The sequence below is a fragment of the Mus musculus genome, chromosome 16 (assembly GCF_000001635.26).
Source record: "Mus musculus strain C57BL/6J chromosome 16, GRCm38.p6 C57BL/6J".
NCBI classification, from domain to species: domain Eukaryota; kingdom Metazoa; phylum Chordata; class Mammalia; order Rodentia; family Muridae; genus Mus; species Mus musculus.
Genome location: NC_000082.6, coordinates 45,508,644 through 45,532,669, shown reverse-complemented (window position 1 = coordinate 45,532,669; position 24,026 = coordinate 45,508,644). Strand labels below are relative to the sequence as shown.

Sequence of the window (24,026 nt, the reverse complement as noted above, 5' to 3'; positions counted from 1 at the left end):
CTCTAGTGCTAGGTGGGCACAGCAGGAAAACTCTGATTTTTTAAAAAATAAATCCTGAACTGTGTTTATATATAAAAAGATAGAATTAGATTATTAAATGAAATAATAGTATTTATGCTTGTGAAAAGATTATTGATTTTGACAGATGACCACTGCATGGGTCTTATGGAGACAATTCTTTTTGAGTGGATCCTGTAGTCTGGCCGTATTCACCTCCCATAACCTCTCCTTTCTCTCACTTTTTCTTCTCTCCCTTTGGCGTCTCACTAGTCTTTCCTGTCCACTGACTCCTGCTTTCTAGTTATGTATAGCGATGCATACGTATGGTTTACACATCTATAGTAAATCTAAGATACACAAATAGAAGAAAACTTGCTCTCTGTCTTTCTAAGACTGGATTTTTTTTTTTTTTTTTTTGGTTTTGGTTTTGGTTTTTCGAGACAGGGTTGGTTTCTCTTTATAGCCCTGGCTTATTTTGATTCTATGTGGATGGAATGTTTCATCCATCTTCCTTCAAAGTACTTCTCTAGCTATTAGTTTTAATGCTGTTCTTTACAAATCAGGCTGGTTTGTGAGAGCAATTAATGAGGTAATGAATAACTTCTTTTGGCGGGAAAAAGTAGGAGGAAATTACATTGTCCGTTGGAAGTTCAGCTAGGAAGCAACTCCATGCACAGATTCAATGGACTTTTTACTTCATTGCATTCTCCACCTCTTAATGCTTCCTCCCTGTGCACAAGAATCAGGTAACTCTATTTTCTTTTACAGATTTAGCTGGAAGTCAATGGCAAACAAATACTACATGGCAGGCCATTTACTATGACACAAGTAGTTAAGAGGGACAGAGGCCCATTGGACTTGCAAACTTTATATGCCCCAGTACAGGGGAACGCCAGGGCCAAAAAGTGGGAGTGGATGGGTAGGGGAGTGGGGAGGAGGGTATGGGGGACTTTTGGGATAACAGTGGAAATGTAAATGAGGAAAAAACCTAATTAAAAAAAAGAGGGACATGTGCTTGGTTCTGTGTGCTCACCATAGATGTGTATACTCTCACAGCTAGCAAATCAGGTAGTGTTAATATATTTAAAATAGTGACTACAGAAAGTGGGGGAAGTGTGAATGAAGATGGGCACACAGCTTCTGAGGTGTGCACACCTTGCTGAAACTAGATAGTTTCCTGTAATATATGATGTCTGTCCTGTGTAACTTTAAAGGCAGCATATCTGCTAGACGGAAAGGACCTCTCCACATGTGTCTGCCTGCTTCTTAGAGTTATGGCCGTGTTCACAGTTGAGCAGCACACATGTTTTAAATCTGAGACAGACTTGTCTCAAGTCTCTTCATGTTCATTAAGATGTTTTTGTTATGTAAATAATCTGCTCTCTGGATTTGTCTATCATTGCAAGCGGACCTAATTTGAGAATTTATGTCACATCATCCTATTATTTTCTGCTCGTACTGAGTGACTGAATGGAGAGCATTAAAGCTATCAGTTGGCTTCATGTTAAGGTGATTATATGCATCTATGATGAACCTTTAAGAGTTGGGGTTAATGATCTATACAGGTGGTTCAGTGGTTAAGAGTTAAGAGCAAATGATACACTTTTGGAGGACCCCTGTTCTATTGGAAACACCCACATCACCAGGCTCACAAGCGCCTGCCAATCAACCTCCAGGGGATCCAAAGACCCCTTATCTTCTGTCGGTACCTGCACTCAAGGGCACATATCCCCACCACAAGCTAATTAAAAACCTAGGATATAATCTTTAAAAAAATATTTTAGGAGAGGAAGCAAAAATCATGGTCAACCCAAAGAGGGGCAGACAGACACTATTGCTGATGCCAAGAAATACTTGCTGACAGGAGCCTGGTATAACTGTCTCCTGAAAGGCTCTGCCAGAGCCTGACCAATATAGATGCAGATGCTTACAGCCAACCATCGTATTGACCACAGGGACCCTAATGGAAGAGTTAGGGAAGGACTGAAGGAGCTAAACAGGTTTGCAACCCATAGGAGGAACAATAATATCAATCAACCAGACCCCCCTGAGCTCACAGAGACTAAATTACCAAGCAAAGAGTACACATGGAGGGACCCATGGCTCCAGCTGCATATGTAGCAGAGGATGGCCCTATATGGAATCAATAGAATGGGAGGCCTTTGGTCCTGTGGAAGCTTGATGCCCCAGTGTAGGGGAATGCTAGGGCAGTGAGGCAGGAGTGGGTGAGTGGGGTGAGGGAGCACCCTCATAGAATCAGAGGGGAGAGGATACAAGGTTTGTGGAGGGGAAACCAGGAAGGGGGAAAACATTTTAAAATGTAAATAAATAAATAAATAAATAAATAAATAAATAAATAAATAAATAAATAAATACAGTTAAAAAAGAAAAGAAAAACAAGAGGGAAAAAGAGAGGCTGAGGTTTAATGATAAAGCTTTTTATTAGCATGAGGTTCAATCCCTAGCAACAGTAAAGACTAAGTTAGTAAATAAAATGCATAATGAGAAAGATCTCTATCTCTTTACAGTAAAGAGAAAGGGAACCTGGAAACAAATGCTGGCAAGGGACTACGCAGTGTAGAAACCGTCATGAATCAGTGACGGCAGCTTGATTGTCCCTTCCTTCCTTCCTTCCTTCCTTCCTTCCTTCCTTCCTTCCTTCCTTCCTCTCTCTCTTTCTCTTTCTTTCTTTCTTTTTTCTTCCTTCCTTCCTTCCTTCCTTCCTTCCTTCCTTCCTTCCTTCCTTCCTTCCTTCCTTCCTTTCTTTCTTTCTTTCTTTCTTTCTTTCTTTCTTTCTTTCTTTCTTTCTTTCTTTCTTTTCTTCCTCCTCCCTTCTCTCCTCCTCCTGCTCCACCTCTTCCTCCTCCTCCTCTTCCTTCCTTCCTTTCTTTCTTTCTTTTCTTTCTTTCTTTCTTTCTTTCTTTCTTTCTTTCTTTCTTTCTTTCTTTCTTTCTTTCTTTCTTTCCTTCCTTCCTTCCTTCCTTCCTTCCTTCCTTCCTTCCTTCCTTCCTTCCTTCTTTCTTTCTTTCTTTCTTTCTTTCTTTCTTTCTTTCTTTCTTTCTTTCTTTCTTTTCTTCCTCCTCCCTTCTCTCCTCCTCCTGCTCCACCTCTTCCTCCTCCTCCTCTTTCTTTCTTTCTTTCTTTCTTTCTTTCTTTCTTTCTTTCTTTCTTTCTTTCTTTCTTTTCTTCCTCCTCCCTTCTCTCCTCCTCCTGCTCCACCTCTTCCTCCTCCTCCTCTTCCTTTCTTTCTTTCTTTCTTTCTTTCTTTCCTTCCTTCCTTCCTTCCTTCCTTCCTTCCTTCCTTCCTTCCTTCCTTCTTTCTTTCTTTCTTTCTTTCTTTCTTTCTTTCTTTCTCTCTATCTTTCCCTCTCCTCCTCCTCCTCCTCCTCCTTCTTCTTCTTCTTCCTCTTCTGCTAATTTGGGTTTTCTTGTGTATTTAGTCCTTCACTGAAGGCAAGGAACAAACTACTTATGAAAACTAAAATGTCTGTAGTGGTTTTAACTGTCAGATGGTCTTGTGTTGATTTGACACTGTGAGTCAGGTCCTATCAGTTAAGGCTATTATGGAGCTGAACATGCTGAGCTATAGGAAAGTAAAATATTGCTAGAAGACCACAGTCCTTCAGATCAGCCCATGTGAAGCATGAGCCCATATCTTCCTGATGAACACAGGGCTTCTCTAACAAATGTGCTTTATGTGTTTAAGATGTTCCTCATAATTTTGTACAGCTTAGATACACTGAATTTTTGGAAAACTATTTGATACAAACTTGCTTGTAATCATACATCTTTGGTATAGAATGTGCCGTTTCCTATTGTGTAGAAGAGGTAATAAAAATGGTTATCATAAGACAAAGAGAAGTGCTGGTAGGACATCTGGGGTAGTATGCATCTATATTTTCCTTAATGCTCAACCTCATTTTCAGGGTCTTTACAGAGAATAAGGCACAAGAATTATGAAACAGCTGTCTTGGGAAGAAACGTGACCCTCTTCTGCAACTTCTCAAGTCTGGCAAATGTCTTGCAAATCACCTGGCAGAAAATCCAAGGCTCTTTGCCTCACAATATTGGCACTTACAGCCATACATATGGAGAAAAGATTCTCCCACCATATGTAAACAGGCTGCAGTGTAAGACTCTGGAACCCAGCGCCTCCTTCATGACTATCCAAGGAGTGACATTTGAAGATGAAGCCTGCTACAAGTGTCTGTTTAACATTTTTCCACGAGGCAGCCATGGAGGACAAACCTGCCTTACCATTTTAAGTATAGAGCCTCTTTCTCAAGGGTCCTATTATGGGGGTATACCTCATGGAGTTATAGCTTTAGCTTTTAAGGATGTTGTTCAGAAAAGGAAAGCTATATAATGAAAAGGTAATGATGATTAATCCAAGTTATTAGATTAACTAATAACTTGGTATGCTCAGACAGCACTGTCTCCCACCTCCCATCATTTCTTTAATTATGCTGCACTGGCTTCCATTAAGTGGAGAAAAGCCAGAAGGTATCAGAGTGTTAAATGGAGAAGAAAGTGTAAGAAAGATAGAGATCCCAGAGAAGAACAACAGAAGGTAAAAACTAAGGGAATTAGTATTTCTCAGTCTTAAATAAGCAAAACCACAGTACTAGTAAGAACCCAAGTTCTGTATTATGCTGCTATAAATGTAAAGTGCTGGGATGTATATAATATAATTTATAGATGCATGGAAGTTGAAACAGCAGTCAGTGGACAAAGCAAAAGATATTGGAAGTTTTGTGACATCTGTCAAGAGGTAGCAGACAGGGATGTGTTTTCAGCATTTGTGTGTCCTATAGAAATTGGGGGAAAGGCCACACCCCTCACAGCAGAGAATTTGGTATGACTTGCTTTTGTAGTAATTTTGCTTCTCTCTCTGCCTCAGCTGTATCTGAACTAGTAACTGAGCTCCAGTCTGCTCCTGGCTCTGAAGATCTTCATAGCCTTCTTTGTTCAGCTGTGGGAAAGCCTGCCCCTGGAATCTCCATTTACCCTTCACAAGTCACAGTGCAGGCACCGCAAGAGTACTTTGTTCAGAATGCCAATGCTACAGTGACTGTCACTAAAATCTACAACATCTCTTTGAAAACTGCAAGGTCCCTGGGTCTCCAGAACCTGGTTGTGTCCATGACTCACCCCGTAAGAAATGAAGAGAAGATAGTCCATCTGCCAGTCAATCAAGGAGGTAAGTAAGAGTGACAGTGAGGTTAAAGGGGGAGGGGGCAGCTGGTGCGGGAAAAACAGCTTAGTCTGTAAAATGCTTGTCATGAAAGCACAGAACTCGTTTGATGCCCACAGGAAAAGCCAGTTGTGGGTGTGTGCTTTTAATTCCAATGTTGGGCAGGCAAGTGAAGGTGAATTCTGAGGACTCACTGACCAGACAGCCTAGAGTAATCAGTGACCCTCTGCTCTCAATTAAATTCTCTAAGATAAATAATGTTAACAAAGCCACAAGTTGGAGAGCTTGGTTTGTCTCTGGCTTCCATAGTACATGCAAGTATACACACACACACACACACACACACACACACACACGCACACACACAAACATGTACGAAAACAAGCATGCACTTACACACACACAGAGACCTACACATACATATACACACATGAAAGAAAGAGAGAGGAGAGAAGAGAGATTTATCTTTTAAAAATCCATTACGAAAAGTATTCATACAAGCCAGCTATTTTTGAAGAAATAGATCAGTGTAAAGTATGCGCATGATTAAAGAATCAATCAATCAAGCCAGGATCAGTCGCACACACTTTAATCCCTGCACTTGGTTGTAGAAGCACAAGAATCTCCGTGGGTTCAAGGCCAGCCAGGTCTACATCGTGAGCACCAATACAACTAGTGCTGTAGGGAAAGATGTTATTTAAAGTGTCAAATCAAAGAACATAGATAACTCGACACCTTAACCGTGCATACTGCAACAGGGCTCATTAAATATACTCTTTGCCTTACTGTGTTTGCCTGTGTTTTGTTTGCTTTTTTTTTTCTTTCATAGTTTTTGTTTGTTTTTTTTTAATCTGAGGCAATGATACCCATTTTTACTTTTCTGTCACATATGGTTTTTTTTTTAAACTTTTTCATAACATTTTAATTAATGTTAGATAGTTTTGTTCTTTTCATCAATTTGGTGACAGCCATTGGCTCTTCCTCACTTTAAAATTTTATTTTTTAATTAATTAATTAATTAATTAATTTTGTCTCTCATATATTCCATCTTGACCACAGTTTCCCCTTCCTTCTTTCCTCCCATTCTCTCTCCCTCAAATCCACCCCTCCTCTATTGTTCTTCAGAAAAGAGCAGGCTTCGCATAGATATCAATCAATCATAGCATTAGAGACTACAATAAGACTAGGCACACACATATCAAGGCTGGATGAGGTAACCCAGTAGGAAGAAGAGGGTTCCAAAAACAGGCAAAAGAGCCAGAGGCAGTCCTGAGTCCCACAAGAACACTAAGCTACACAACCATAACATATATACAGAGGACCTGGTACAGACTCATACAGGCCCCAGATTGTGAGCTCCTATAAGCCCTGGGTAGTAGATTCTGTGAACCATGTTCTTCTGGTGTTCTTGATCCCTCTGGCTCCTACCAGCCTTCCTCCCTTATTCCAAAAAATTCCTAGAGCCTTGCCCAGTGTTTCCCTGTGGGTCTCTGCATCTGCTTCTATCAGTTGCTGGATAAAACCTCTCTGATGGCGATTATGCTAGGCTGTGGTCTGCAAAGATAGGTGAATAGCATTAGGAAAAATTGTCTTGTCTAGATCAGTATATCTTATTATGATATTTGAAAACAACGTGAATTTTTGTGGTTTTCCTTCCTCCCATTTCCCCCATGCCCTTGCCACCCGGTTCCTCCTGCCTTAGAGCCTCCTCACTCTTAATTTACTTCCTCTTTCGGGGTTCACGGGTCCATGTGTCCACACCCTGATCCCACCTCTTTTATTAGGTATACACCTAGTAAGATTACTCTCTCTCATTCTCTTTTCCAGATTTTTAAAAAAGACTTTAATCACAGTTAGGCCTGTGTACACACACACACACACACACACACACACACACACACACACACACTGTATAGAATCCACATATGAGGCAGAATAAAGGGGTTTTGTCACTCTGAGTTTGTTTTTACCTTTCTTAATGTTCATGATTTTCATGAACATTCTACATTATGATGAAATTCTACAAATTCCATGATTTTATATTTTATTTGCAACTGAATAATATCTATCTATCTATCTATCTATCTATCTATCTATCTATCTATCTATCTATATATATATATATATATGTATGTTGATGAACATCTTGGCTCTGAATATAGCAGCAATAAGCATGGACATACAAGTGCCTCTATGGTAGAATCTGGAATCTGGAGTCTAGCTGAACCATTTGGTAATTCTCTTTTTAATTGCTTGTGAAGCCTCACTACCAATTTCCAAAGAATTTGTAGCTCCACTAGCAGTGAGTTAGTATTCCACTTTCCCCACATCTTCTTGAATATTGCTTGTTAGATTCCTTATTTTCATTTGTGGAAGGAGCGGGTTGAGAATGTCTCACTATGTAGCTCTAGCTGTCCTGGAAATCCCTATGTATATCAAGTTGGCCTTGAACTCACAGAGATCTGCCTGCCTGTGTCTCTGAAATACTTGGATTAAAGGCGTGCACCATTATACCTGGCTAGTCAGATTTTTTTCTTAATAGTCCTCCGATTGGGTCAAAGTGTGTTTTTAAGTAGTTATAATTTGCACTACTACATTGGTATATGAACAAATTATTTGGAACTATAAATACCTGTATGAAATAAGGCACCCTTGGATTGCCAGTGGCCACCAAAGCACTCAGCTGCAGGGTTTCATTAACTATGTGCTGTCTGCAGACCATCAGCTTTTCATTTGAGCTTTGTAGCCTTGTATATCTTGGTATTGATTTCTGGACATTTTTCAAATTAGCAGGTGCATTTCAGGTTTCAGAGTGCTAAAGAAAACAGGCACCCATTCTAGTAAAATATTCCCCTTCTTAAGACCTTAGCCTTTACAAAGCAAAGCTTGTCAGTAGGTGAAATGTGTTACAGGGATTTGCCTTCTCTGCTTTTTCCTTGCATACATCCTAGAGTCTGAAAGAAACAGGTATGAAAAGCCTGGAGTCTTCATGTTTGCTGAACTTCAGATGCAAAGCTATGGCAACACCACTGGGACAAAATTCAGTTTTAACTATGAACATATGACATATAAGGAGCTTCACCATCAGAGTCTACAATAAAGGGATCCAAATTATTCTCCAAGGGAGAATAAGGCTTAGATGATTAAATAGACCACAAAATTAATATGAATTGTACTATGCTTGAGATAAATATAACAGTACTCTCTGGTGAAAGACAAGCAGGTTATTGAAAATTAAAAGAAGGATAAGGAAGTTCTGTGCGTTTCCCCTTCCCCATTATACAGTGCAAGCTGACAGAGTTTCCAGACCCTCACTTGGTGACACCGAGTGCAGTAAACCTCTGGCTATCGGTCATGTTTCTACTCCTGTATATTGACAGTTCTCATGAAATTACTATATCAAGAATGAGGTGAAAGACTGAAATAATATGATTTGGTTAATGAGACCTTTTCTTCTCTATTCCCATATTAGGATAGGATGATTGACAGCTGGATTGTATAAACTAGTGAGAAATATGTAACTTTCCCTTAATTTGGTCACATTAGCCCAGGAACCAAGGAGAATCACTAATCATCAGTAAATTGTGAATGTATTCTCATTTCATGAAGAATTTCATCACTAAAGTACATTAAACAATCTGGGTTAGGATTTTACTTCATCTTAATATCCATGACGTTTTTCTTTTGTTCATATTTTCTGGGGGGGGGGTGGTATAAACATTTTCTTCAAGTTCTTCTATGGTACTTTCCCTTCTTTTGAGAAGAAAGCTTTTATTTTTTAATTTTTATTTTATTTTTATTTTTTACACTCCATATTCCATTCCCTGTACCCCCCCCATCCACCCCCCATCTGCTTCACATCCCACAACTCCCCACTACACCCTGTCTCCACATGGTTGACCCAACCCCCTGCCCCACCTGACCTCTAAATTCCCCTGGGGCCTCCAGTCTCTTGAGGGTTAAGTGCATCTTCTCTGGATGTACACAGACCCGGAAGTCCTCTACTGTATGTGTGTTGGGGGCCTCATATCAGCTGGTGTGTGCTGTCTGTTTGGTGGTCCAGTGTTTGAGAGATCTCGGGGGTCCAGATTAATTGAGATTGCTGATCTTCCTACAGGATTGCCCTTCTCCTCAGCTTCCTTAAGCCTTCCCTAATTCCACAATTGGGGTCAGCTGCTTCTGTCCATTGGTTGGGTGCAAATATCTGCATCTGACTCTTTCAACTGCTTGTTGGGGCTTTCAGAGGGCAGTCATGATAGATCTCTTTTTGTGAGCACTCCATAGCCTCAGTAATAGTGTCAGGCCTTGGGACCTCCCCTTGAGCTTGATCCCACTTTGGGCCTGTCACTGGACCTTCTTTTCCTTAGGCACTTCTCCATTTCCATTCCTGTAATTCTTTCAGACAGGAACAATTATGGATCAGAGATGAGACTGTGGGATGGCAACCCCATCCCTCATTTGATGTCCTGTCTTCCTGCTGGAGGTGGGCTCTATAAGTTCCCTCTCCCTACTGTCAGGCATTTCATCTAAGATCCCTCCCTTTGAGTCCTGGGAGTCTCTCACTTCCCAGGTCTCTGGTGCATTCTGGAGGGTCAACCCCAACCTCCTATTTCCAGAGGTTGCCTGTTTACATTCTTTCTTCTGGCCCTCAGGGCTTCAGTCCTTTTCCCTCACCCAATATCAGATCAGGTTCCACTCTTTCACCCCCTCCCGCCCCCACTCCCCACCTACCCTGTCCACTTTCCCTCCCAGATCCCTCCCTCAGATCCTCACTTGTAATTGCTTTCTTCTCTCTCCCAAGTAGGATGGAGGAGTCCTCACTTGAACACTTCAGCTTGTTGACCTTTTTGAGTTTTGTGGACTGTATCTTGGGTATTCTGTATTTTTTTTTCACTAATATACACTTACTATGAGTACCTTTTGGGTCTGAGTTACCTCACTCAGGATGATATTTTCTAGGTCCATCAATTTGCCTGAAAAACTCAAGATGTATCCATTCTTCTGTTGTGGGACATCTAGGTTGTTTCCATCTTCTGGCTATCACAAATAAGGCTGCTATGAACATATTGGAACATGTGCCCCTGTGTCATGGTGGGGCATCTTTTGGGTATATTCCCAAGAGTGATATAGCTGGGTGGGACATCTAGGTTGTTTCCATCTTCTGGCTATCACAAATAAGGCTGCTATGAACATAGTGGAACATGTGCCCCTGTGTCATGGTGGGGCATCTTTTGGGTATATTCCCAAGAGTGATATAGCTGGGTCTTCAGGTAGATCTATTTCCAGTTTTCTGAGGAACCTCCAGATAAATTTCTAGAGTGGTTGTAACAGTTTGCAATCCTACCAGCAATGGAGGAGTGTTCCTTTTTCTCCAAACATCCTCTCCAACATGTGTTGAGAGTGTTTTGTTTTGGTTTTGGTTTTGGTTTTTTTCAAGACAAGGTTTCTCTGTGTAGCCCTGACTGTCCTGGAACTCACTCTGTAGACCAGGCTGACTTGAACTCAGAAATCCACCTGCCTCTGCCTCTCAAATGCTGGGATTAAAGGCATGAGCCACCATGATCTTAACCATTCTGAATGGTGTAAGGTAGAATCCCAGTGTAGTTTTGATTTGCATTTCTCTGATCACTAAGGACTTTGAACATTTCTTTAGGGAGAAGCAAGCTTTTAATTTAAAATTTGTTTTCAGAAATTGTTCATTTTTAGTTAAGATACATCTTTGGAAATCTCACACGCATATCAATGAATTCTGATTCCTCTCCCCTAGCTTCTTGTGTCTCTCCCACTCCCATCATTCCACTCCACACCTCTTCTTCCCACGGCTTACTCTTGCGGGTTCATAACTTTTGGCTTCATGACCCACTTATTTTAACCAGGGTCATCAGTGGCAATATCCACTGAGCGATGGGTGTCACCAGGGAACTGGATACACAACTGCAGGCAAGGTTTCCTACGTTCCCTGGATGTGTAAGAAGAAAACAGTACAGCAGAAGGGTGTGGGGAGCCCCGAGTCCTTGTTCCACCAGGCATGGAGGTTGATGGGCTAAAATTACTTGTGTTTTCAAAAGATTTTCTTCATTACCTATTTTAAGAGAGTTTTTCCTTTTCAGTTGTATTTGGGGATAAAAGTGAGAAAGTATTCTCTCATTTCTTTCACTAATTGTCTTCATCCTGTACCCTAGGCGCTCATGCTTTGCTTCATGTTCCATGTTATCCGATTCCTCACACTGAAGGTCATGCCAATATTTTTGCTGCTTTTCATTTAACCATTTTATATTAATGTTGTTTTTAAAGATTCTCAAGAAATGTTAGAGATAAGTATTTGTATTATGTTTGTTAATTGAAACTCAAGTTGTCCAGATCCTTTTTCTGGTCAGTGCGCCCAACTCATAAAACTGGATTATATGAATTAAATGCCATAAGTATCTTTTATAAACCTATTCTCTGTTTTATTATGGTTGATTTTAATTATTAAAATGCAAATGTCAATAATAAGCAATTTATCAATTCAGAAAAACATTATGCCTTGCTCATTTTATTTTAAATATTAGCGATGTGAATTTCTCATTCTGGTGAAATTCCAAAAGTAGTTTTTCTGCTTTGTCGGAATTACCTTCAGAAAAGAGTTCGTATTACCATGTAAAATTCTTCACATTCAATCTCCTCCACCTCTCTAAAATGGTTATGTAAAATCTTATTGAAAAACAATAGTAAAAACCAGATAAAACCACATTGGTTCAGTTAAAAGTAATGCCATACTGCCTCACTGAGAAAGATGCACACTCCTAATTATAAAGAGAAGTAGCAACTGCCATTCAGGATCTTACTTTTTATTCCATGGTAACGGCAAAGCCTGTTATAGCATGAATCTGAATGTCAATTAATCTGTAGCAAGACAAGAAAGCTTTACAAATTCAAGGCCCCAAGATATCAGTACAGTGTAAAAAGAGAAATAATGTGTTCTGGTTCATGTTTTTCAGGTACCACGAATCCTTGTTTAAACTGGATGATAACTGCAATTGCATTCATCATTTTGTTTTTTGTTTCGTGCATCATCAGTGCTGTTCTCTATATTTATTTCCAAAAGAAAAGGTAAGATATAGGATAACTGGATGTGACAGAGAGGTTAAGTACAATAGAGCTAGTTGGGGGTTGTTAGTTTCTGCTATTACTCTTGTTTTGCTTGCTTGGTTGGTTGGTTGTTTTTTTTGTTTTTTTTTTGTTTTTTTTTGTTTTTTTTTGGTTTTGTTTCTTGGGGTTTTTTTTGGGGGGGTGGTTTCAAGACAGGGTTTCTCTGCATAGCCCTGGCTGACCTGGAACTCACTTTGTAGACCAGGCTGGCCTCAGAAATCTGCCTGCCTCTGCCTCCCAAGTGCTGGGATTAAAGGCAAGCATCACCACAGCCTGGCTTATGGGTTGTTATTTTTTAAAATTCTTAGGGGTCTTAAAAAATGCACCATGAAGAGAATATTCAAGGAAATCTTTTCCATGAGCTGCACATTTTCTGACATCAGAGGATTATAAAAAGTAGACTGTTGACAAGCTTTTTTTTTAAATAGTGAATTGACTATTAGTCTTTTTTAAAGAATATATTTGTTTATTTTTATTTTATGTGTTTGTGTGTTTTGCCTGTGTGTGTGTGTGTGTGTGTGTACACGTGCGTGTCTGTATGTGTATACTACATGTGTGTCTCCTGTGCGTGGAGACCAGAAAAGGTCTCGAAACTTGAGTTACAATCAGTTATGAAAACTCCCTATGGGTGCTAGAAACTGAACCAGGGTCTCTGAACCAGCACCAAATGGTCTAAACTGCTGAGCCATTTCTTCAGTCCAAGTTTAAGACTCATTATTGAGAATAGATTTTTACAGGAGAGAACATAAGGTCAGGACTGCAGATGGAAAGAGTACCTGAGTGTCAAAACCATAAAACAAACAAACAAACAAACAAACAAACAAACAAACAAAAAACAAAGGGACAGAAACAAGAAGTCTGAGGTAGGCCCAGATGAGGTGTAAGGTGAAATGAGAACATAAGGTCAGGACTGCAGATGGAAAGAGTACCTGAGTGTCAAAACCATAAAACAAACAAACAAACAAACAAACAAACAAAAAACAAAGGGACAGAAACAAGAAGTCTGAGGTAGGTCCAGATGAGGTGTAAGGTGAAATGGTAAGCCTACTTTATAGGATTAATAGAATAAAATATTCAGCCATGTTTCCAGCTCCCCTGGTGGGCAGCAATATGTAATGTGAGGAAAATATAAATAGGAAAATACTAGTGAGTGACAGCAGAAACTATAGACATAATCATCAGCATGTGATTTGTTCTACTGTCATATATTTAAATGTAAAAAGATACTGTGAGATTTTGTGCTGCATTATCTCAAGCCCTGGAAGCACATAAATCAAAGAGGCTGGAGAGTTTCATGTCTAATTAATTCAGAAGTCTCTTTCTCTGGGAGGTGGGAGAGATGCGGTAGAAGGCAAGAATTAAGAAGTGTTTTGAGGCACAAGTCCCTTCCGCTCGACTCGAGACTCGAGCCCCGGGCTACCTTGCCAGCAGAGTCTTGCCCAACACCCGCAAGGGCCCACACGGGACTCCTCACGGGACCCTAAGACCTCTGGTGAGTGGACCACAGTGCCTGCCCCAATCCAATCGCGCGGAACTCCAGACTGCGGTACATAGGGAAGCAGGCTACCCGGGCCTGATCTGGGGCACAAGTCCCTTCCGCTCGACTCGAGACTCGAGCCCCGGGCTACCTTGCCAGCAGAGTCTTGCCCAACACCCGCAAGGGTCCACACAGGACTCCCCACGGGACCCTAAGACCTCTGGTGAGTGGATCACAGTGCCTGCCCCAATCCAATCGCGCGGAACTTGAGACTGCTGTACATAGGGAAGCAGGCTACCCGGGCTTGATCTGGGGCACAAACCCCTTCCACTCCACTCGAGCCCCGGGCTACCTTGCCAGCTGAGTCGCCTGACACCCGCAAGGGCCCACACAGGATTCCACACGTGATCCTAAGACCTCTAGTGAGTGGAACACAACTTCTGCCAGGAGTCTGGTTCGAACACCAGATATCTGGGTACCTGCCTTGCAAGAAGAGAGCTTGCCTGCAGAGAATACTCTGCCCACTGAAACTAAGGAGAGTGCTACCCTCCAGGTCTGCTCATAGAGGCTAACAGAGTCACCTGAAGAAGAAGCTCTTAACAGTGACAACTAAAACAGCTAGCTTCAGAGATTACCAGATGGCGAAAGGCAAACGTAAGAATCCTACTAACAGAAATCAAGACCACTCACCATCATCAGAACGCAGCACTCCCACCCCACCTAGTCCTGGGCACCCCAACACAACCGAAAATCTAGACCCAGATTTAAAAACATTTCTCATGATGATGATAGAGGACATCAAGAAGGACTTTCATAAGTCACTTAAAGATTTACAGGAGAGCACTGCTAAAGAGTTACAGGCTCTTAAAGAAAAGCAGGAAAACACAGCCAAACAGGTGATGGAAATGAACAAAACCATACTAGAACTAAAAGGGGAAGTAGACACAATAAAGAAAACCCAAAGCGAGGCAACGCTGGAGATAGAAACCCTAGGAAAGAGATCTGGAACCATAGATGCGAGCATCAGCAACAGAATACAAGAAATGGAAGAGAGAATCTCAGGTGCAGAAGATTCCATAGAGAACATCGACACAACAGTCAAAGAAAATACAAAATGCAAAAGGATCCTAACTCAAAACATCCAGGTAATCCAGGACACAATGAGAAGACCAAACCTACGGATAATAGGAATTGATGAGAATGAAGATTTTCAACTTAAAGGGCCAGCTAATATCTTCAACAAAATAATAGAAGAAAACTTCCCAAACATAAAAAAAGAGATGCCCATGATCATACAAGAAGCATACAGAACTCCAAATAGACTGGACCAGAAAAGAAATTCCTCCCGACACATAATAATCAGAACAACAAATGCACTAAATAAAGATAGAATATTAAAAGCAGTAAGGGAGAAAGGTCAAGTAACATATAAAGGAAGGCCTATCAGAATTACACCAGACTTTTCACCAGAGACTATGAAAGCCAGAAGAGCCTGGACAGATGTTATACAGACACTAAGAGAACACAAATGCCAGCCCAGGCTACTATACCCGGCCAAACTCTCAATTACCATAGATGGAGAAACCAAAGTATTCCACGACAAAACCAAGTTCACACAATATCTTTCCACGAATCCAGCCCTTCAAAGGATAATAACAGAAAAGAAGCAATACAAGGACGGAAATCACGCCCTAGAACAACCAAGAAAGTAATCATTCAACAAACCAAAAAGAAGACAGCCACAAGAACAGAATGCCAACTCTAACAACAAAAATAAAAGGGAGCAACAATTACTTTTCCTTAATATCTCTTAATATCAATGGACTCAATTCCCCAATAAAAAGACATAGACTAACAGACTGGCTACACAAACAGGACCCAACATTCTGCTGCTTACAGGAAACCCATCTCAGGGAAAAAGACAGACACTACCTCAGAGTGAAAGGCTGGAAAACAATTTTCCAAGCAAATGGACTGAAGAAACAAGCTGGAGTAGCCATTTTAATATCGGATAAAATCGACTTCCAACCCAAAGTTATCAAAAAAGACAAGGAGGGACACTTCATACTCATCAAAGGTAAAATCCTCCAAGAGGAACTCTCAATTCTGAATATCTACGCACCAAATGCAAGGGCAGCCACATTCATTAGAGACACTTTAGTAAAGCTCAAAGCATACATTGCACCTCACACAATAATAGTGGGAGACTTCAACACACCACTTTCTTCAAAGGACAGATCGTGGAAACAGAAACTAAACAGGGACACAGTGAAACTAACAGAAGTTATGAAACAAATGGACCTGACAGATATCTACAGAACATTTTATCCTAAAACAAAAGGATATACCTTCTTCTCAGCACCTCACGGGACCTTCTCCAAAATTGACCATATAATTGGTCACAAAACAGGCCTCAATAGATACAAAAATATTGAAATTGTCCCATGTATCCTATCAGACCACCATGGCCTAAGACTGATCTTCAATAACAACATAAATAATGGAAAGCCAACATTCACGTGGAAACTGAATAACACTCTTCTCAATGATACCTTGGTCAAGGAAGGAATAAAGAAAGAAATTAAAGACTTTTTAGAGTTTAATGAAAATGAAGCCACAACGTACCCAAACCTATGGGACACAATGAAAGCATTTCTAAGAGGGAAACTCATAGCGCTGAGTGCCTCCAAGAAGAAACGGGAGACAGCACATACTAGCAGCTTGACAACACATCTAAAAGCCCTAGAAAAAAAGGAAGCAAATTCACCCAAGAGGAGTAGACGGAAGGAAATAATCAAACTCAGGGGTGAAATCAACCAAGTGGAAACAAGAAGAACTATTCAAAGAATTAACCAAACGAGGAGTTGGTTCTTTGAGAAAATCAACAAGATAGATAAACCCTTAGCTAGACTCACTAAAGGGCACAGGGACAAAATCCTAATTAACAAAATCAGAAATGAAAAGGGAGACATAACAACAGATCCTGAAGAAATCCAAAACACCATCAGATCCTTCTACAAAAGGCTATACTCAACAAAACTGGAAAACCTGGACAAAATGGACAAATTTCTGGACAGATACCAGGTACCAAAGTTGAATCAGGATCAAGTTGACCATCTAAACAGTCCCATATCACCTAAAGAAATAGAAGCAGTTATTAATAGTCTCCCAACCAAAAAAAGCCCAGGACCAGATGGGTTTAGTGCAGAGTTCTACCAGACCTTCAAAGAAGATCTAATTCCAATTCTGCACAAACTATTTCACAAAATAGAAGTAGAAGGTACTCTACCCAACTCATTTTATGAAGCCACTATTACTCTGATACCTAAACCACAGAAAGACCCAACAAAGATAGAGAACTTCAGACCAATTTCTCTTATGAATATCGATGCAAAAATCCTCAATAAAATTCTCGCTAACCGAATCCAAGAACACATTAAAGCAATCATCCATCCTGACCAAGTAGGTTTTATTCCAGGGATGCAGGGATGGTTTAATATACGAAAATCCATCAATGTAATCCATTATATAAACAAACTCAAAGACAAAAACCACATGATCATCTCGTTAGATGCAGAAAAAGCATTTGACAAGATCCAACACCCATTCATGATAAAAGTTTTGGAAAGATCAGGAATTCAAGGCCCATACCTAAACATGATAAAAGCAATCTACAGCAAACCAGTAGCCAACATCAAAGTAAATGGAGAGAAGCTGGAAGCAATCCCACTAAAATCAGGGACTAGACAAGGCTGCCCACTTTCTCCCTACCTTTTCAACATAGTACTTGAAGTATTAGCCAGAGCAATTCGACAACAAAAGGAGATCAAGGGGATACAAATTGGAAAAGAGGAAGTCAAAATATCACTTTTTGCAGATGATATGATAGTATATATAAGTGACCCTAAAAATTCTACCAGAGAACTCCTAAACCTGATAAACAGCTTCGGTGAAGTAGCTGGATATAAAATAAACTCAAACAAGTCAATGGCCTTTCTCTATACAAAGAATAAACAGGCTGAGAAAGAAATTAGGGAAACAACACCCTTCTCAATAGTCACAAATAATATAAAATATCTTGGCGTGACTCTAACTAAGGAAGTGAAAGATCTGTATGATAAAAACTTCAAATCTCTGAAGAAAGAAATTAAGGAAGATCTCAGAAGATGGAAAGATCTCCCATGCTCATGGATTGGCAGGATCAACATTGTAAAAATGGCTATCTTGCCAAAAGCAATCTACAGATTCAATGCAATCCCCATCAAAATTCCAACTCAATTCTTCAACGAATTGGAAGGAGCAATTTGCAAATTTGTCTGGAATAACAAAAAACCTAGGATAGCAAAAAGTCTTCTCAAGGATAAAAGAACTTCTGGCGGAATCAGCATGCCAGACCTAAAGCTTTACTACAGAACAATTGTGATAAAAACTGCATGGTACTGGTATAGAGACAGACAAGTAGACCAATGGAATAGAATTGAAGACCCAGAAATGAACCCACACACCTATGGTCACTTGATCTTCGACAAGGGAGCTAAAACCATCCAGTGGAAGAAAGACAGCATTTTCAACAATTGGTGCTGGCACAACTGGTTGTTATCGTGTAGAAGAATGCGAATCGATCCATACTTATCTCCTTGTACTAAGGTCAAATCTAAGTGGATCAAGGAACTTCACATAAAACCAGAGACACTGAAACTTATAGAGGAGAAAGTGGGGAAAAGCCTTGAAGATATGGGCACAGGGGAAAAATTCCTGAACAGAACAGCAATGGCTTGTGCTGTAAGATCGAGAATTGACAAATGGGACCTAATGAAACTCCAAAGTTTCTGCAAGGCAAAAGACACCGTCAATAAGACAAAAAGACCACCAACAGATTGGGAAAGGATCTTTACCTATCCTAAATCAGATAGGGGACTAATATCCAACATATATAAAGAACTCAAGAAGGTGGACTTCAGAAAATCAAATAACCCCATTAAAAAATGGGGCTCAGAACTGAACAAAGAATTCTCACCTGAGGAATACCGAATGGCAGAGAAGCACTTGAAAAAATGTTCAACATCCTTAATCATCAGGGAAATGCAAATCAAAACAACCCTGAGATTCCACCTCACACCAGTCAGAATGGCTAAGATCAAAAATTCAGGTGACAGCAGATGCTGGCGAGGATGTGGAGAAAGAGGAACACTCCTCCATTGTTGGTGGGAGTGCAGGCTTGTACAACCACTCTGGAAATCAGTCTGGCGGTTCCTCAGAAAACTGGACATAGGACTACCGGAGGATCCAGCAATACCTCTCCTGGGCATATATCCAGAAGATGCCCCAACAGGTAAGAAGGACACATGCTCCACTATGTTCATAGCAGCCTTATTTATAATAGCCAGAAGCTGGAAAGAACCTAGATGCCCCTCAACAGAGGAATGGATACAGAAAATGTGGTACATCTACACAATGGAGTACTACTCAGCTATTAAAATGAATGAATTTATGAAATTCCTAGCCAAATGGATGGACCTGGAGGGCATCATCCTGAGTGAGGTAACACATTCACAAAGAAACTCACACAATATGTATTCACTGATAAGTGGATATTAGCCCCAAACCTAGGATACCCAAGATATAAGATATAATTTGCTAAACACATGAAACTCAAGAAGAATGAAGACTGAAGTGTGGACACTATGCCCTTCCTTAGATTTGGGAACAAAACACCCATGGAAGGAGTTACAGAGACAAAGTTTGGAGCTGAGATGAAAGGATGGACCATGTAGAGACTGCCATATCCAGGGATCCACCCCATAATCAGCATCCAAACGCTGACACCATTGCATACACTAGCAAGATTTTATTGAAAGGACGCAGATGTAGCTGTCTCTTGTGAGACTATGCCGGGGCCCAGCAAACACAGAAGTGGATGCTCACAGTCAGCTAATGGATGGATCATAGGGCTCCCAATGGAGGAGCTAGAGAAAGTAGCCAAGGAGCTAAAGGGATCTGCAACCCTATAGGTGGAACAACATTATGAGCTAACCAGTACCCCGGAGCTCTTGACTCTAGCTGCATATATATCAAAAGATGGCCTAGTCGGCCATCACTGGAAAGAGAGGCCCATTGGACTTGCAAACTTTATATGCCCCAGTACAGGGGAACACCAGGGCCAAAAAGGGGGAGTGGGTGGGCAGGGGAGTGGGGGTGGATGGATATGGGGGACTTTTGGTATAGCATTGGAAATGTAAATGAGTTAAATACCTAATAAAAAATGGAAAAAAAAAAAGAAGTGTTTTGAACAGAATGCTACACTAGTTTGGATGACCAATGATGCCAAAAAAAAAAAAAAAAAAAAAAAAAGAAGGAGTAGAAAAGAGGAGGGAGCAGGATTAAGTTTATGTTTAAAACAGGCAGATTTCCCGTGTGACAGCTGTAGAGAAAAAAAAAAAAGACTTATCTTTCTCATGGCAAGGGTTTTAGCATTAAAGAAATCTTGTACAAATATGCACAAAAGTAGAGGAAGAACAACCTTTGCAGAGAGGATTAAGAGCCCTGTTTGAACACTGTAATTTTTAAATGCCTACTTTATATCCTAGGGAGTATGATAATTAAATATCTGCATGTGTGAATTTAGGGTTTGTGGTACAGAGGATAAGTTTTGTGATATAGTGATATGGCCTCCATGGAGATATATCCTAAACTATTGCTCATATTAGGTTAGATTAAAAGCATTAGGCAAGTTGCAATATATTGGTCATGTCTTCAAAAAGATTTGTATATGAATGTCTTCAATTTTTATTGATAGCCTGCTTTTACAATGTGCTGCCATGAAGAGTGTTTGGTCAGTATTGTTTATTTCTGTAACTGTCACGTTATCTCTAGGTCAGAGAAGGTGCCTAAACCATCACCAACACAGGATCCTTATAAAACATCAACTCTGATGCCCCCACCACCATCAACAGAGAGTGAGAACCTAATAACCCACACCACCAGACAGATATTGGAAGTATATATGTTTTTATGTCACTAGATTTTTTTTATGATTTATCATTTCAAATTAAATCATGCATTGGCTAGTAGCAATTATCATTTTAGAAATAAGCTGAGATAAATACATGTTTTACTATATAATCCTATTCCAGGAAGCAGTACATTCAAGTGAGGTTTTATCAATATTAATATCTTTAGGTTGTGAAACTAAAATTAGTATTATTTGAACTGATACATAAAAATTATAGATGTTTATGTAGTACCAGGTATTTTGATAACATGTTAAACATATCTGTTTATACAGACATTTATCATTTCTTTTTGAGATCTCTTCCTCTTGGTTTAAAGAAATGTAGCCTATCATCAATATCTATAATTACCCTTCTATGCATTATCACGAAGAAGTCTCACTCTATCTGTAGCTTAGTCTTTTTGATCACCCTCTCCTTATCCCTCCTACCCTCTACTAATACAGCCTCTAAGAACTACCATTCTATTATCAACTCTATGACATGACTTTTTAGGTTCCTTAACAGGAACCCACAAGATTATATAGAACTTGTCTTTGTGTTCATAGACTATTTACTTAACATGGATGAACACCTAGTTCCATCCATGTGGTTGAAAAAAATGCCAGAATTTCCTTTTTGTGGCTAAATAATATGTATACAGGTGGCTGTATTACAATTTCTTAATCTATTTATCATTATAGATAGGTATTGCTTCATTTCTCACCTGTTGTGAATAGTGCCACAGAGAACATGGGAATCCAGATGTCTCCTCATTAAATATATCGATTTCTTTTCCATATTTCTGTGTATATCACACACACACACACACACACACACACACACACACACAGGATAGATTCATTATATAGCACTTCTGTTTTTTCCTTTTAAAGAAGCCTTCTTACTGTCTTCCATAATGACCATACTAATGTTACATTTTACCTACAAGATGCAAAGTTTTCCTTCTTCACATACACACAGCCTTTTTCTTTGGAGTCTTTGATAGTAAGTATTCTTATGAACTAAACTACTATCTTCTGGTAACTTTTATTTGTATTTCTCTGATGATTACTGATGTTAAGCATTCTTTTCTTTTCTTTTCTTTTCTTTTCTTTTCTTTTCTTTTCTTTTCTTTTCTTTTCTTTTCTTTTCTTTTCTCTTCTCTTCTCTTCTCTTTTCTTTTCTTTTCTTTTCTTCTTTTCTTTTCTGTTTTGTTCCTTTCCTTTCCTTTCCTTTCCTTTCCTTTCCTTTCCTTTCCTTTCCTTTCCTTTCCTTTCCTTTCCTTTCCTTTCCTTGTTATTGGCCACTTTGCATGCCTCCCTTGATATTTGTCTATTTAGGTTTATTACTCATAAATCAAGTGATTTATTTTTCTTGAGTTCTTAAGTTCCTTATAAGTTTTCAAATATCAAACTGTCAGATATGCGGTTTGTGAATATTTTCTTCATTTCTGAAGATGGTCTCTTTGCCGTTATAGATAACTGTTTTCCTTGTAGGCTATCCTATTTCTCTGACAGTATTTTAAAAAAAGAAACACTGTCCATCTGAGTGTACCTCTGAGTGTGTCCTTACCACCTTTATTGAAAATCAGTTCTCTGTAGATGTATGGGTTTATCACACTCTCTATTGTTCTGTTCGTCTATGAGCCCGTGTGTTGCAAATGCCATGCTGTTGTAATGAACTACTGCTTCACGATATATTTTGAAGTCAAGAAGTACAGTGCCTCTAAAAAGGGATGAGGTTGAACTGTCCCAGAAATATCTTGGGTTCTTCTGCTTGTTCTGGATAGAATGTCATGGAAATTGTACCAACTCTTTGCACCACTTTTAGTAGTACAGTTATTTGATAATTTGAGTTCTCCCAATTTATGAATACAAGTTATCTTTTCAGTGTGTGCATCTTTAATAATTACTCTATTGGATGGTTGTTATTTTTAGCTGTAGAAAACTGTGAGAAGTCTGCTATGCCTTCCAATGTTATTTCTCTCACTTTATCTTGTTATATGTTTATTCACATGCTCCTATTTAGGAAAGCCCACGTCTTTCTCTGTATACAATTTTTGTAATTTCTTGGTTCTTTGTGTTTGTTCACTCTCATGAATGATATTTATTTTTTTAAAGTGAAATCTTGGTGGCTGTTAGTGTTTGAGGTAATTTCTTGGTGTTTTAAGTTAATTTGTGTTTGGAATCCTTGCTAAATGTTAAAGATTCAGTCTTCCAATTTATTCTGATAGTTCTCCTTGCAGACGTTCATCTCTCACATATCATGCTTTCCAGGATAGTTTATTTCAACTTGACACAAACTAGAATCATGTGAAAGGAGGAGACCTAAACTGAGAAAATGCCTCCATACGATCTAGCTGTTGAACATTTTCTAAATTAATTACTGATGTGGGAGGGTGTTGCCCATTGTGGGTATGACCACCCTGGGCAGATGGTTCTGTATTCTATAAGAAATCAGGATGAGCAAGCTATGAGGAGAAAGCTAAGCAGCACCCCTCCATGGCCTCTACACTAGCTTCTGCCCTATTTTATTTTCTGTCCTGACTTTCTTCAGTGATGAACCATGTTATAGAAGTGGAAGCCTAATAAACTATCCTGTCTCTAACTTGCTTTTGGTCATGGTGTTTCATCAGAGCAATAGTAACCCTAACTAAGACAAATATTTATGTGGATTCTGTTTTCTAACTTTATATCTCACTTTTATGCTAAATATCAGGGAAAACCACTTTATATCTTTCTTTTAAAATTTTAAAAATATTTATCAATGCTGGCTATTAAGGATATTATTATGTATAAGAAATGTCTTTTTATTCTGAGTTTTATTTTTTTATCATAAAAAAGTGATTTGTTGTATGGGAAAATATCATTTTAAGAAAATTGCTAATTCCAATTTTCACCTGTGCCAGGAGAAGATCCTCTGCTCTGAAATCCCACCCAATTAGGAAACATCCCAGTTGCAGATCAACCCCCACATCCATGATCACAGATGTAACCCAAAACCCAGTCCCAACACCTGGCATAATACAATCAAACAAGTAAAGGAATTGAACAAAACTGTCCAGAATCTAAAAATGGAAATAGAAACATTAAAAACACACACACAAATGGAGACAACTCTGGAGATGGAAAGCCAAGGAAAGACAGTAGGAGTCACAAATGTAAGCATCGCCAGCAGAATACAAAAGATAGAAGAGAATATCTCATGTATAGAAGAAACCAAAGATACCCAC

The 24,026-nt window shown here is 39.5% G+C and overlaps 1 protein-coding gene across 2 annotated transcripts; it reads left to right on the top strand.

Moving 5' to 3' along the window:
• The first annotated feature begins 619 nt into the window (after nt 1-619).
• On the top strand, nt 620-24,026 carry Gm17783 (predicted gene, 17783). Of its 2 annotated transcripts, XM_006522827.3 has the most exons (7): nt 650-746; nt 3,927-4,265; nt 4,901-5,200; nt 11,377-11,427; nt 12,175-12,286; nt 20,676-20,799; nt 23,703-24,026. In XM_006522827.3, the coding sequence occupies exons 1-7, from the start codon at nt 683-685 to the stop codon at nt 23,736-23,738; spliced, it is 1,026 nt and encodes a 341-aa protein (XP_006522890.1). In that variant the 5' UTR covers nt 650-682; the 3' UTR covers nt 23,739-24,026. The 2 variants fall into 2 exon arrangements, with proteins under 2 accessions (XP_003085155.2, XP_006522890.1); XM_003085107.4 differs by lacking the exon at nt 11,377-11,427 and having other exon boundaries at nt 620-746; nt 23,703-24,023.